Here is a 14,095-nt window from a genome sequence, read left to right on the forward strand (position 1 = left end):
ATTCTCACCGTCCAATTCCAACTTGTACTTGTCCTCTTCAGTGCAGATGTGCTGCTATGAGAGTTAACAAGGAATATAGGATTGAAGATCAAATAATTCAGTTTCTAACTGGTCTCAATGATCAGTTTTCAGTTGTGAAAACTCAAGTGCTTTTACTTGATCCTTTACCTTCATTGAACAAGGTATTTTCTCTTGTTGTTCAGGAGGAGAGTAACAATGTATATACTCCTTCTCTTCCTTCTCTAGAAGAAGGCTCTGTACTTGTGAATGCTTCAGATACTAGAAGACCTCAAGGGCGTGGAAGGGGATCTTCTAACAAATCTTCTGGCAGATATTGCAGTTTCTGCAATAGGTATAATCATACCATTGAGTATTGCTATCTGAAGCATGGTTTTCCTAACAAACCTAATCCACAAGTCAACATGAATTCTCAGACTTCTATGAATTCTCAAGCTAATGCTTCTTCAGCTGAATCTTCTGATGCAAGCAATGTATCTGGTAGTATTGGTTTGGCTCAGGAGAAGATTGATCAACTTGTGTTGCTTCTTCAACAAGCAAATTTGGTTTCCTCAGTTCCTAACCCTTCACCTGGCCCCACTACTAACCATATAAGTGTTTCTCCCAATATCACTTCTGGTTATTCTGCTTCTTCTTCATCTGCAGGTATACCCATTGTTAACTCATGCTCTTCAGTTTCCAATTCTTTTTGGATTCTTGACTCTGGTGCAAATGAACATATATGCACTACTTTATCTTTGTTTACTTCTATACATTCCATTCCACCTGTTTATGTCAATTTACCTAATGGTTCTTCTGTTGTTCTTAATCAAGCTGGTACTATTGTCTTCAGCCCTCAATTTTACTTGACCAATGTGCTTTATTCTCCCACATTCAAACTGAATCTCATGTCTGTTGCTAAAGTGTGTCAAAGTTTATCTTGTGTTTTTCATTTCTCTGATAATCAATGTCTTATACAGGACATGAAATCATTGAAGATGATTGGTTTGGCTAGTCAACAAGATGGACTATACAAGTTTCATGTTTCCAGTTTAGCTTCTTTTGATTCAGTTTCTAGCAAAATAAATGTACCTTGTACTTCAATTTCTTCTGTTACTTGTAATTCAAGTATTTCCATTCCTGTTCAAGCCTTATGGCACTTTAGATTGGGACATTTATCCCATCAAAGATTGAATAAAATGTCATCTTTGTATCCTATGATTACCAATGATAATAAAGCTACTTGTGACATTTGTCACTTTGCTAAACAAAAACATATACCTTTCAATACCAGTTTATCTCATGCATCTTGCAATTTTGAACTACTTCACCTTGATATATGGGGACCCTTATCTGTTTCCTCCATACATGGTCACAAATTTTTCTTAACTATTGTTGATGATCATAGTAGGTTTTTATGGGTCATTTTACTTAAATCCAAAGCTGAAGTAGCTCATCATGTCCAGTCTTTCATTACTATGATTCAAAATCAATTTCATGTCACTCCTAAAGTTGTTAGGTCTGACAATGGTCCTGAGTTCATGCTTTCTACTTTCTATGCATCTCATGGTATAATACACCAAAAATCATGTGTTGAGACTCCCTAACAAAATGCTAGAGTAGAAAGAAAACATCAACATATTCTTAATGTTGGCAGGGCACTTCTTTTTCAATCCAAATTACCTTCATCATATTGGTCCTATGCTATTTTGCATGTTGTATTTCTTATCAATAAGATTACCACTCCTGTCCTCAAAAATCAATCACCCTTTCAGGTTTTATATAACAAACTCCCAGATGTTACTTCCTTTAAGGTGTTTGGTTGTTTGTGTTATGCTTCATCATTGCAAGCTCATAGAACCAAGCTCCAATCCAGATCCAGAAAATCTGTCTTTCTAGGATACCAATCAGGATACAAAGGCTTCAATCTTTTAGACATGCACACTAGAGACATATTTGTATCCAGACATGTCATCTTTCATGAACATATTTTACCTTATCCCACCACCTCAGAATCCATTACTTCTAATTGGGAGTATTTTCCTTCTGTTTCATCATCACCATCTCCTTCCAACATTGATGAACCTTTTGTTCATCCCCCTATCATCATTGATGACCCTCCTATTGAGTCATTAAACCCTAGTCCTCCTCCCTCTCCTCCCTTACCTGTTCCTCTTAGACATTCCTCCAGACAAATTACTACTCCATCCTATCTTCAAGACTATGTCTGCAATAGTTTTCATACTTCTGCATATCCTATTTCCAATTATATTTCTCATAATAAACTGTCTAACTATCATTCTTCTTATGTTCTTTCTTTACATTCCAACCCTGAACCTAAAACCTATACTGAGGCAACCAAATTTGAGTGTTGGAGACAAGCTATGCAAGCTGATATTTCTGCTCTTGAGTCAACTGGTACATGGAAAATTGTTGATTTGCCAGATCATGTAAAACCAATTGGATGCAGATGGATTTATAAAGTGAAACACAATGCAGATGGAACAATTGAAAGATATAAGGCTAGATTGGTAGCCAAGGGTTACAATCAGATTGAAGGCCTTGATTTTTTTGACACATACTCTCCAGTGGCCAAAATGACAACTGTCAGATTGGTTCTTGCCTTAGCATCTATAAAGCATTGGAACATACATCAGTTGGATGTGAACAATGCTTTTCTACATGGAGATCTGCAGGAAGATGTTTACATGACTCTTCCTCCTGGTGTTTCATCCCCCAAGCCAAATCAAGTTTGTAAGTTGCTGAAATCATTGTATGGTCTCAAACAGGCAAGCAGAAAATGGTATGAGAAGTTGACATCCATTTTGCTGCAACATCACTTCATTCAAGCTGCTTCTGACCACTCTTTGTTCATTAAACAAACTGATTCATCCTTCACTCTTTTACTTGTCTATGTGGATGATATTATATTGGCTGGTGATTCATTATCAGAATTTGATCACATCAAATCCATTCTGCATGCATCCTTCAAGATTAAAAATTTAGGTCAACTTAAATATTTTCTTGGTCTTGAGGTTGCCCATTCTCACAAGGGTATTTCTCTATGCCAACGAAAGTATTGCCTAGATTTACTATCTGATTCAGGCTTTATTGACTCCAAACCTGTTTCCACACCCTCAGATCCTTCTATCAAACTTCATGCTGATACTTCACCTCTTTATGAAGACATTTCATCCTATAGAAGGCTGATTGGCAGGTTACTTTATCTTAACACCACAAGGCCTGACATTACCTTCATTACACAGCAACTGAGTCAGTTCCTTTCTAAACCTACTCAGATTCATCATCAAGCTGCTTTAAGGGTACTCAAGTATCTCAAAGGATGTCCTGGCAAAGGTTTTCACTTTCCCAGAAATTCATCCTTACAGTTGCAAGGTTTTTCTGATGCTGATTAGGCAGGGTGTTTTGATACCAGAAGATCTATTAGTGGACAATGTTTCTTTCTAGGCAACTCCTTAATTTCATGGAGAACTAAGAAGCAGTTAACTGTTTCCAGATCCTCTTCTGAGGCTGAATATAGGGCACTTGCTTCAGCTACATGTGAACTCCAATGGCTTCTTTACTTGCTTAGAGATCTTCACATTCAATGCCCTAAGCTTCCTGTTCTTTTCTGTGACAATCAGAGTGCTATTCACATAGCTTCCAATCCTGTATTCCATGAAAGAACCAAGCATTTGGACATTGATTGCCACATTGTTAGAGAGAAGCTTCATGCAGGCATCTTGAAACTTCTGCCAGTTTCCTCCAAGGAGCAACTAGCAGATTTCTTCACCAAATCCCTTTTGCCTCAACCTTTTGGTATTCTTTTGTCCAAGATGGGTTTGATAGACATCTACCAACATCCATCTTGTGGGGGGATATTGGATGATACTAGTAAAGAAGATAACTTGCGCAGCAAGTTATCTAGGACAGCTTAGTTTTCAGTTTCTATTCTATATAGATAGATCACCATAGCTATCCTACTCTATCATTCTATGTATATATATGATTGTAACCTCTATCATTAATCAATAAGAATCATTTTTACTTCATTCATAATAATAAGATTCTTCTTATTCTGTTTGTCAATTATGCATACACAGATAACATCATTGAGAGACTTCAAACATAATTAATTAATGATCAAAGCATATCATTTAAAAATTGTAAAATACTCCAACTTCTTACTCGAAAAGAATACATAATTATTGGAATTCTTCCTAATGTCGAGTTGGGAATAGAAAAAAGAATACATTTAATCGGTAGTTCCTGGTTAAAAATAAAAGAGTCGCTTTCCTTCCCCAGCCACAAAAGAGCACACTCGCATAAATTGTTAAGGTACTTGCAAAAAAATTGTTAAGGTACACTTGTAAAAAATTTAATCAAGAGTTTCAGCAAGTGATTGCAAATCCCTGTTTAATTTTTTTTTTAAGTACCTTAACTTGGGCATCATATTAATTTTGATAATAATGTGATTTGAATTTTTTTTTATTTTCAAACCCTTTATTTTTTTTATCTTCAACTTTCGATTTTCTCAACAAAGAATAAAATAAAGTTTTGAAATTACTTTTGTAAAGGTCATGGTCAAATAATAATAATGATAATAATAATAATAATATAAGGTTATAGATTAAAATATAACCTACTTGATTAACATTTGTGTCAATTGTATGTTTTGGGTCACAATCTCGCACATCCGGGCCGTTTGAGTTACCCGGCCACAATCCATGTATAAGAAACTTCAGTGGCACTTTATCAATACAATCAGTGGCGGAGCCACCTATAGTCTTGTGTGGGCATGTGCCTGCACTACTAATTCATGTTAGTATGTAATGGTATATATATGCCAACTACATGCCCCCATTGCAAGTCTTTGTTGATGAGGTTATGGTGAACATTGTCAACCAATAGGATGAACACCTTTGTTTGATGGCTAGCCTTAGCAAGACTATATATAATGGATGCACTTTCTACCTTCTCATTAACCATCCTTGAATATCCTATAGTTCTTGTAAGCCTCCACTATGACCATTTCACTTCCATAGATGTGATGGACTTGCACAACGTGGATTGCATTTCTTTTGAGCAATTAATGATTTATTTGTAGTAAAATTTTGGCCAAATACTACACATTTTGGTCCTTTAAGTTTTGACAAAATATCATGTTAGTCATTTAAGTTCGTTAAGTTTCAAATAGGTGCATTAAATTAAAAACTTAAAGGACATTTTTGAAAGTTAAAAAAACTTAAAGGACTTATTTGAAACTTAAAAAAAATAAAGGACTAATCCGTTATTTTTGTCAAACTTAAAGGATGAAATAATGTATTTGGCCTAAAATTTTGTTTCAAATTAAATTATCATTTTAATTTTCAATGCAATTTTAATTATTTTTTCTAATTGTACACGAATATTTGCATTATTTTTTTTAGATATTATTCTCAATTCAATAACTTTCACTTTGTATCTATAAAAATGTATTAATATTTATTTGATAAGAGTAATTTTATAAAAGTATTATTATTTCTCTTTTATTAGGGGTTTATTTTACTTTTAACTTGAAGAATCTTAAATAATATGTATTTTTTTTCTTCAAAATAGTATTTTTAACATTCAAGTATATGAATATTTGCCCCCACAATCTAAAATTGCTGGCTCCGCCACTGAATACAATTATCTTGGATTTTGCAAAATGTAGAGGGCCATGTGTGAGAAAACACAAACCGATCAAATTGAGGTATGATGAGATGTGGTGGCGGTGATGGAGGAGATGGTGGTGGTCTCTTCCTTCTTTTTCCATTAGTTTGGTCTGAATGATGTGAATTAGATGTTTTATTATATAAAGGTAGAGATGGCAATAGTACTGATGTTGGTGATTGTTGAACTGCAGTTGTAACTGAAGGCTCTGTAGCCAAACCAACATAAAATAAATATAGAATGCATACGATTATTGAACTCATTTCAATGAATATATGTTTAGGGGTAAGGTTTTATATTTTCAGGAATTCAAATTATGGTTTTGGCAAAGCTACCTCGTACATCATTTATAGTAGACTTAGTTATTGTTTTATTAGCTTTGTTATACGTGTGGGTTTGTAATATTTATGCATCAAGATTGAATGTTCACCATAAATTTTGCCAAGACATATCATATATTTTGCATGAAGTTAAGAAACTTGTTCGAATTGAATATATGATAAAACAACTTACCTTTTGTCTAACGAGCTAGAACATTGCTCTAGAAAAAACTATGATAAATAAAACTTCATTCTGCAAAAAAGTGAAAATACCTTTGGTCTATTAGGCACTAAACTTGTCAGGATAAAGAAGAAGAAGAAGAAACTGAACATAACCTTTATGTAGATTAATTATGGAATTGAATTTGTAATAATCAATTAATGAAATCTGGACAATCTTTAATAATATTTAAAACACGATCTAATTCTACTTTTTTTTTTAAAGGATTCTACTTTTACTTTTGTGTTTTGATAATTTAATTATGATTAAATTAAAATTTTATAAACCGATCAATAGAACAGTACATGCGTGCATGTGTTCAGGACCAGCCTTTCCTTTGGCATCGTGTTCAAATCTGATGTCTCCATTGAAGCTTTGATTTCTCAAAGCAATGTTCTTGTTGGAGTTTGGTACTGGTTTGCGAATCGATATGGTTTTGTTGCGGATAAACTGTTTGACAATTTGGCTCCTAGCATCAAGCCTCAAATTAAGAAAACTTATACAGGTTATGCTAGTTTTATTGTACTTGTTTATATTTGTATCTAAATAGATAAACAAGGAGAAGAATATTTAATTTGGTTACGCTTTTATGATTGATCATTTCATTTAACATGCAGCTAGTTCTTCCTTGTAGATGATAATTCTGTAATCTGTATTGCAAAATATAGAAATAATAGAGTCGATTACAAGATGAGGTACCATCTACATTTTACGCCTTAAGCATCTATATTTCAACTCTAAAATTCATAGAAAACCAATACAAAATAAAGTTACTAGATAAAATTAAAGGTTTATAAACAACAAAATCTGCAGTATGCAGAAATATTCTGCACAAACATAATAAGGCACGCCAATCCCACATAGATACCAAATTGCTAAAATTCTCCTCGGCTGATTGTATTCGCTGAAAGCTCAATACAAGAGCAAATAAAATTTTTTAAACACAACCCTGCACTTTGAACAGAAACCGATGTGCATCCGCAACAAAGAACAAGCTTAACAAATAAGCGTACAATAGTACGGATTTTCTGCTGATCTAAGACCTGCAGACGTACTGATATACAATGCGATTTTTGACAAAATAAAAACCACGTATGTCAGCCTCCAGGTTCAAACAATCCTAGATACGAAGGCATCTACTCCACGTTTAATATCCCCAAATAGCTCCAAGGTTTCTCAAGCAACTGGTGCACACATAAATCTTCTTTATTTTGTGTAAAGGATTTTCCAATTTAACTCCACAATCTTCTCTCAGTGAAAAACTTCCAATAAAGAAATCCCCCACAAAGATGCACTTCCATGAAGATTTTGTTTTGATGAAGAACTTGTCTCTCTTTATTTTCCAGTCTGATAAGATTTTTTTTTATTACACTTTTGAGATATGAGAAAACAAGTATTATCAGTTTCATATTTTGAAGTATTTCAATTACACAACACATACCAATACAAACATGCTTCTACTGTAAAATGAAGTCAAATCTACAAGTCCACCACTAAATGAATAAAATCATGCTTTAAGATTTTGTCATCCGAAGAAAGCAATATCACAGCATAACAACCAAAAGGCCTAAAACCCTATTAAAGAAGATAGACAAATTTAAAACCCTATTAAACCAAATATCAGCTATTTCTGTATAAAATTGGAGACAGTTCAATAAAAGGCTGAATAAAATTCTAACAATGGAAATGAAAAACAAATCATTTTGAAAATAGAAAAACCCTACTAAAGAAGATAGACAAATGTAAAACCTCGCTAATCTTCTGGAAATAGAAACACATCATTTTGCAAATATGTCATTCAGCATCTTCTGGCTCAATATCTGACTCGGCATTTACTGCCTCAACGTCAGAGTTTTAGTCTATAGTTGATTGCTTAACTCTTGTTACCAATACATCAAAAGACAGAAAATATCATCTCAAGAACTAGGATCCAAAAACATTTCCCTTCTTCGAATAAGCTTTGAAAACTTGATTATGTCTCACATCACACACAATATCAACATGCTATTATGCAAATTTGTTTCTATGTCAATATAGGAACCTGATGAAGCAATGCGAGCAGTAAATTGTTTGGCGTCTACGAATATTTTCTCTTGCAAGTGCCAACAACAGCAGATCGCGCTAGCAAAATTTTAAAGCACAAACTTAAACTTAGTGGCATAGATGTTTCAAGTATAACTGATGATTGAAATTCAAACAAATATAGGCTGCTCATTAGATTATTTTGTTGTCCACATATCAGCTATTGCTACATATTTCTATATAAAAGGCTAAATATATAATTATAACAATGAAAATGAAAACAACATCAGTTGGAAAATAGAAAAACCCTACTAAACTCAATTATAAATCTCTAAGGTGAAAACACAAAAACTCAATTAATGATTTATTCCTCCAATTGAAACAAGGCTTTTCTTGTAAATTGCAATATCATAAAAATGTGCTCCTTTAACACCAAGTTCTTCACTATTTTGTGTATTTAAATCAAAACAGACTAGTTGACCATCTTTCTTTTTAAGGAATATATCATCATTCTTCCCCACTCCAATAAAACGCTCAATGTAGGAGAATGGTCCAACAACGAAGAGTTTTGTCCATGATTCCTTCACGCCGAGTTCATCCAAAATTGACATGTGATAAGTAGTTTTATCTGATAAATACCATGAGATCGAACCAATTGATCCATTAAATACCACCAAGTGTCTCCTCATAAGTCTAGAAAGAAAATTGGGATATATGTCCGAAGGTATGTCTATGGGTATATGTGTTGTAAAAAATCTCTCATTGTTCAAGTCAAATGACACCAAAAAATGCTCATCCCGGTCCTCACTTACATACCACCAATGACATATTCCATTCATGCACAATCGGTCATTTGAACTATCAGTCCAACATTTAGGCATATTGAAATCAAGTTTCCTCCAAGAGTTACATCTTACACTATAAATCTCCCATAAGGGTTCATAGGATATTTCATTCCATGGCACGTCTTCCCTTCGCACATTGAGAAGTCGAAGACCTCGACCATTTATTTGACAAAAATGTACATACCTAATAACCTTAATGTCATCTTGAATATGGTCATAACCAAATCCATGAAGTAAAGTCGAAGCCTCTCGATAAGGGGGTATTGACTCAGCCGGACTAGGAGGAATGACCTTAAATTCATTGGTAGTTGGGTTCCACAATACAAGTGTTTTTTGTTTTTTGAGGCAAAGAGTTCCGGTAATAATATCACAACCAACAAAATTAAAGAAAGGGTTTTCCTCTTGAAATGGATTTGGTAAGTCTAATTTGACTCTATTCTCAAACCTCTCACCAGAAAGTGAATAGAAAGAGCAATGAAGAGAATCATGAGAATCGATAACCTGATATAAGATGAGAGATGTATCATTGTAGTAAGAGTGAGATTTAGATATGAGGTTAGTGCGGAACTCGTTCATGAAATGAGAGTCTTCAGATAAGAGAGACCATGGTTTGCATACACATTCGAATCGCTTCAATGATTTTAAAGGAAGTTTTGACAGAATAGAGAATGAAATATCATAAGGAATGTGATTCCTAATTACCTTTTCTTCAATTACAGATTCGGCCATCTCAACAAGAGATTGTGATATCAAAGATTGTTTAAGAAATCAAAGGTCTTTTTTTCTTTTGTTTTTTTTTTAAAAAATGAAATGAAAGGTTGTTGGAAGCGTGCAAACCTCTTGTAAGTTGGAAGCGTACCTACCTGTCACGTTTGCCTTCACTGATCTTTTGTTTATTTCTATTTTTTTATTTATTTTTTTTGAGAGAAAATTCTATTTTTTTAACTTTACCTTTTTTTTTGTGTGGAATTGAGTATAACTTTGCTGTGAGAGGGTAAATAATGATGGGAATATTTTTCCAATGAAAATTTAATGAAAGTATTTGGGTTTTCTAAAAAAACAAACTTTAGTTGACACCTTAAATTTCTGGTTAAATATTTATGTTTTTATCCTCATAAATATATTAACATTTTATTTTAGTCATTTTATAAGAAATTTTTGACTTTTAATCCTTCAAGTATTTTCCACTCACATTTTTTATCTCTATTTTTAAGTCAAGCCATGTGTACCATTTATATTCTTGGATGAGTTTTTGCTGAAATATTTATAATATTATAAGAATTTCTCTAAAAAAATTAAAATTTTTCAATAAAATATAAAGATAAATAAGTGTATTTGTGATAATTTATTAGTATATATTAATAAAGATTGTGATGAATTATGTGTTGTTAATTGTAGCCGGATGTTCATGGTTTAGTTTGCTGAAAATTTATATTCTTGCATTGTCTTGCAAGTAAAATACTTCCATCCAATATTTAGTTTCATTATAAGATTTAGATGGATAGAAAACTAGACACATTGCCTTATTAATTTTTAATGATTATTATGCATGTCTTAACAATGATACAATTTTGGGTAAACATACTGGTTTTTGTTTGCATTATTTGTGTTGGTACTTGGTACAACTTTGCCATGTAAGCAGTAGCAACCTATCAGATACCTTGGTCAGATGCGGTTACTAATAGAATTTTGGATTTTGTTAAATTATAGGCTTATAGTATACCACTACTTACTAATTAGTTAAACAAATAACTGGATTAATTAAATAAATGATGATCCATGCCCAATTGGGCAACTGATTTGTTAGAAATAAAAAATGTCGGCGTAACTTGGATGTTAAATGCCTCAAATTTCAAAACTTTAGTTTATTCTTTGTTGTGAAAAAAAAAAAAAAAATCTGAAGATAGAAACAAGGGGTTTGAAAATAAAAAATTCAAATTCACATTATTATCAAATATTAATATAATGCCCAAGTTAAGGTACTCATAAAAAAAAATTAATCATGGATTTTTAACCGCTTTCTGATATGTCAATTAGAACATAACACATCAACATGTCATTGCAAACCTCTTGATTAATTTTTTTTTTACAAGTACCTTAACAATTTTTTTACAAGTATCTTAACAATATATGCAAGTAGACTGAACTATGAGAAGTATTTGGAAAATGGAAAAATGAAGCCTTTATATTATTCCAAGGTTATTTACTTGTTTTAGTATAGAAGTAAAAAAGTTGTGTCATGTTCTATGCAGGAAAATCGGTTCTCACTCTCTCAAAGATTGTACTACTAATAGAAAATCTCATACATCAATCAAGCTTCTCACAGATTGAAATAAAATTTTTTGACATGTTTTATGCAGGAAAATCGGTTCACACTCCCTGATTTCTAGTATTGCTAATCATTTAGGATGTGATTTTGTCCCTCCCTCTATCAGATAGTGGCAATACCAAAATAAAATCTCATAGATCATATAGAAGGACAAAATGACCAAACTCCAAAACTGAACAAAAAAAAAAAAAAACAGACATGCCTGGGGATTGTACTCTGCAGTAGGAGCTTGCAGCTTAATGGATTCAATTTCTAACATAGTTGCCACAATAATTCTGAAAATACAATATGCTAAAGCACAAACAACACACGCAGCCATTATCAAGTCAACGTGTCTGACTATATCCACACAAGCAGTTCGAGCATACAATTTGATTTCATCGTAGAATAAACAACAGACACGCACATACAACACAAGCAGTCATTATCCTGTAACTAGATTAAGAGGGTCGGGTGGTGTTCATTGAAATCTTGGAGAAATTCAAATGATCTTCAATTGAATTAATATCCTGTAACAAATATTGAATAATTAATTTTAAGATTATAAACATAAATGATAAATTCATTAGAGTATAAATTTATTTATTTTAACAAAAACAGTCTTATTCTCAACCACGAATGTAATTGTATATATATAAATTCAAGACATATAAAGTTGTGTTGATGGTCGGAGTTAATATCTAGAACAATAAGAGAGGATGAAAGTTCTAAAACAGAAAGTATATAAACTCTGTATGGAATAAAAGAATGTGTGTAAACTCTACCCATACTAGTAAGGAGGATTTCTTTGACCCCATGCGTAAACTTTTTTCTACTCTTCTTTTCTTTGCAGTAGGTGTGAAAATCTTTACCTTCTCCAACTTATTTGAGTGACTTACAATATATCGCGTAAAGTCCAACTCAGTTTTTATGTTTTGAATTCCTTTAAATTCAAATGCAATGAGACTGGTTGTAAGACACGCCGGAGTTACTGATGGCTCCACCCATCTAGAGTTTCCAACCTCATTTCTTCGGGAACTGATTTCAATTTTTCTCTGCAAGAAAACCAAAAAATATTATTAGAATTTTCCAACTGGATATATAGTAAATAGTTTCAATTATATTATTAAGTAAACAAAGATAAAATTGAAAGTAAAATAGTTTGAAAGAAGGTTAAATTGGGAGGAAAATCTACACAAACATAGATCAGATATAGATTGTTTAGAATTAATTAAATTGTTTATCGGTTTTATTTGCAAACTCCATGTATATTTCGCCAAGTCTTTGCTCTTCTAGTGCCAGACTTTTGAGCCTATTATATTTCATCTTTTTAAAAAAAAAAAAAAATATTGTGCAAATATAGTTAAAAGAACATCATACACACCATAATTGCAAGATCCTTAAGTTTTGGAGCATTCTGTAGAAAGCTGACGAGCATATTCCAACTGCAATTCTCAGATATTTCAACCGTTAAATATAATAACTTGTGAAAAGTGAGAAGATGCAAGTTGTCAAGTTTGTCCTCCATGCTGAGAAACTGCATAACAAAATTATAAAATGAGAATAGAATTGCATATGGGAGACTAAATATGGAACTTGTAAATTTTAATTAAAAAAGAAAAATATTTATGAAACTTACATGAAAAGTTTTAGAACCGGGAGCCAATGTTCTGACATTAGAAAGTCCTTTCAAGAGTGTATACAAATTGTTAAAATCCGGACGCTTACAAATGCAAAGAGCAGCTTCATCAAGATTTGACAAGTTTGTAAAGTCATATTTTCTAGGAGCCAATGAAACATCAACAAGAGAAACAACTTCAAGTGCAGGGGCATTAATTTGTAGTGGACAACTCTTAATAACCGAAGTAGGCCTATATAAAGTAAGGAATAATCTCTTCAATAAGTGAAAAGAGGTGTTGATAGGTAATGCAAAGGTCTCATGTAAAAGAAGTTCCTCTAAATGTGGAGAACCAAATAGAAAATTATTGAGATCATACTCTTTACCGTCATCAAACATAGAATACGCCACAGTTTCACGGAGATGAAGAATCTTTAGTGACGGTAAATATACATGAAAAGAAGAATTGAGTGTTGGTTGAATTCTGCCCCGCAATTTTAAGACCACGAGTGACTCACACGTGGAAAGCCTAAGCGGCAATAATATTTTTTCATGGAGAAACAGATCCAAGTCAAGTTCCTGGACCTTGAGATCTAATGCCTTTGAAACCCACATGTGTACATCATGTGGCTGGCAGCCTTTGTTGCTATCAAGACTTAGTTTTCTTATATTTTCGGAGCGTCTTAAGAGAGCAACATGTACAAATTTGATTTCTTTGGACAACTCAGGGTCTGAAATCTCTGGTAATTGAAAGTGAAGGTTGGGAATCTTGGTGCAGATCGACTCCCATCTTGTGGATAGAACACATGTTCTATAACACTCTTTGGTTGATAGGAAAGACAAAATACGACAAATCAAATCGTCTGAGAGATTGCTTAATCGATCATGTTTTTCATCAGAGCACGCCATGACCTAATCTGAACAGCAGAGTAAAGTTATGACATGATTGAAGAGATTTCATTAACAATAAACAGAGAGATTAATGCCATGACCGGGCAATGTTTTTATAAATGTTACATGAAAAATGTTACTGAAGTTGTCATAATTATAGACATGATTTCGACAAGGGAA

The 14,095-nt window shown here is 32.9% G+C and overlaps 2 protein-coding genes across 5 annotated transcripts in view; both read right to left on the minus strand.

Annotated features, from left to right (window-relative positions):
* Positions 1-8,585: 8,585 nt before the first annotated feature.
* Positions 8,586-9,907, minus strand: LOC146930196 (F-box/kelch-repeat protein At3g06240-like). Its single transcript, XM_085701813.1, has one exon. It carries the CDS (start codon positions 9,825-9,827, stop codon positions 8,610-8,612), a length of 1,218 nt encoding a protein of 405 aa, XP_085557939.1. The 5' UTR covers positions 9,828-9,907; the 3' UTR covers positions 8,586-8,609.
* Positions 9,908-11,545: 1,638 nt separating this feature from the next.
* The window catches only part of LOC146930197 (F-box protein At4g22280-like), a 28,605-nt gene continuing 26,055 nt past the window's right edge, over positions 11,546-14,095 (minus strand). For 3 of the 4 annotated variants that reach the window (XM_085701810.1, XM_085701812.1, XM_085701811.1), the window contains 4 exons: positions 13,046-13,941; positions 12,791-12,943; positions 12,192-12,461; positions 11,546-11,936 (listed from right to left, as the gene is read on the minus strand). In XM_085701810.1, the coding sequence (XP_085557936.1) occupies positions 11,868-11,936; positions 12,192-12,461; positions 12,791-12,943; positions 13,046-13,933 (1,380 nt within the window). In that variant the 5' untranslated portion in view covers positions 13,934-13,941 and the 3' untranslated portion in view covers positions 11,546-11,867. The remainder of the gene's footprint in view (positions 11,937-12,191; positions 12,462-12,790; positions 12,944-13,045; positions 13,942-14,095) is intronic. The other variant, XM_085701807.1, reaches the window with a different exon arrangement.

This window comes from Medicago sativa, chromosome 4 (assembly GCF_051527215.1).
Source record: "Medicago sativa cultivar Bolivia chromosome 4, Bolivia_mono, whole genome shotgun sequence".
Classification (NCBI taxonomy): domain Eukaryota; kingdom Viridiplantae; phylum Streptophyta; class Magnoliopsida; order Fabales; family Fabaceae; genus Medicago; species Medicago sativa.

Coding starts and splice junctions, on each gene's coding strand:
- LOC146930196 (XM_085701813.1), bottom strand. CDS start 9,827: ATGGCCGAATCTGTAATTGAAGAAAAGGTAATTAGGAATCACATTCCT.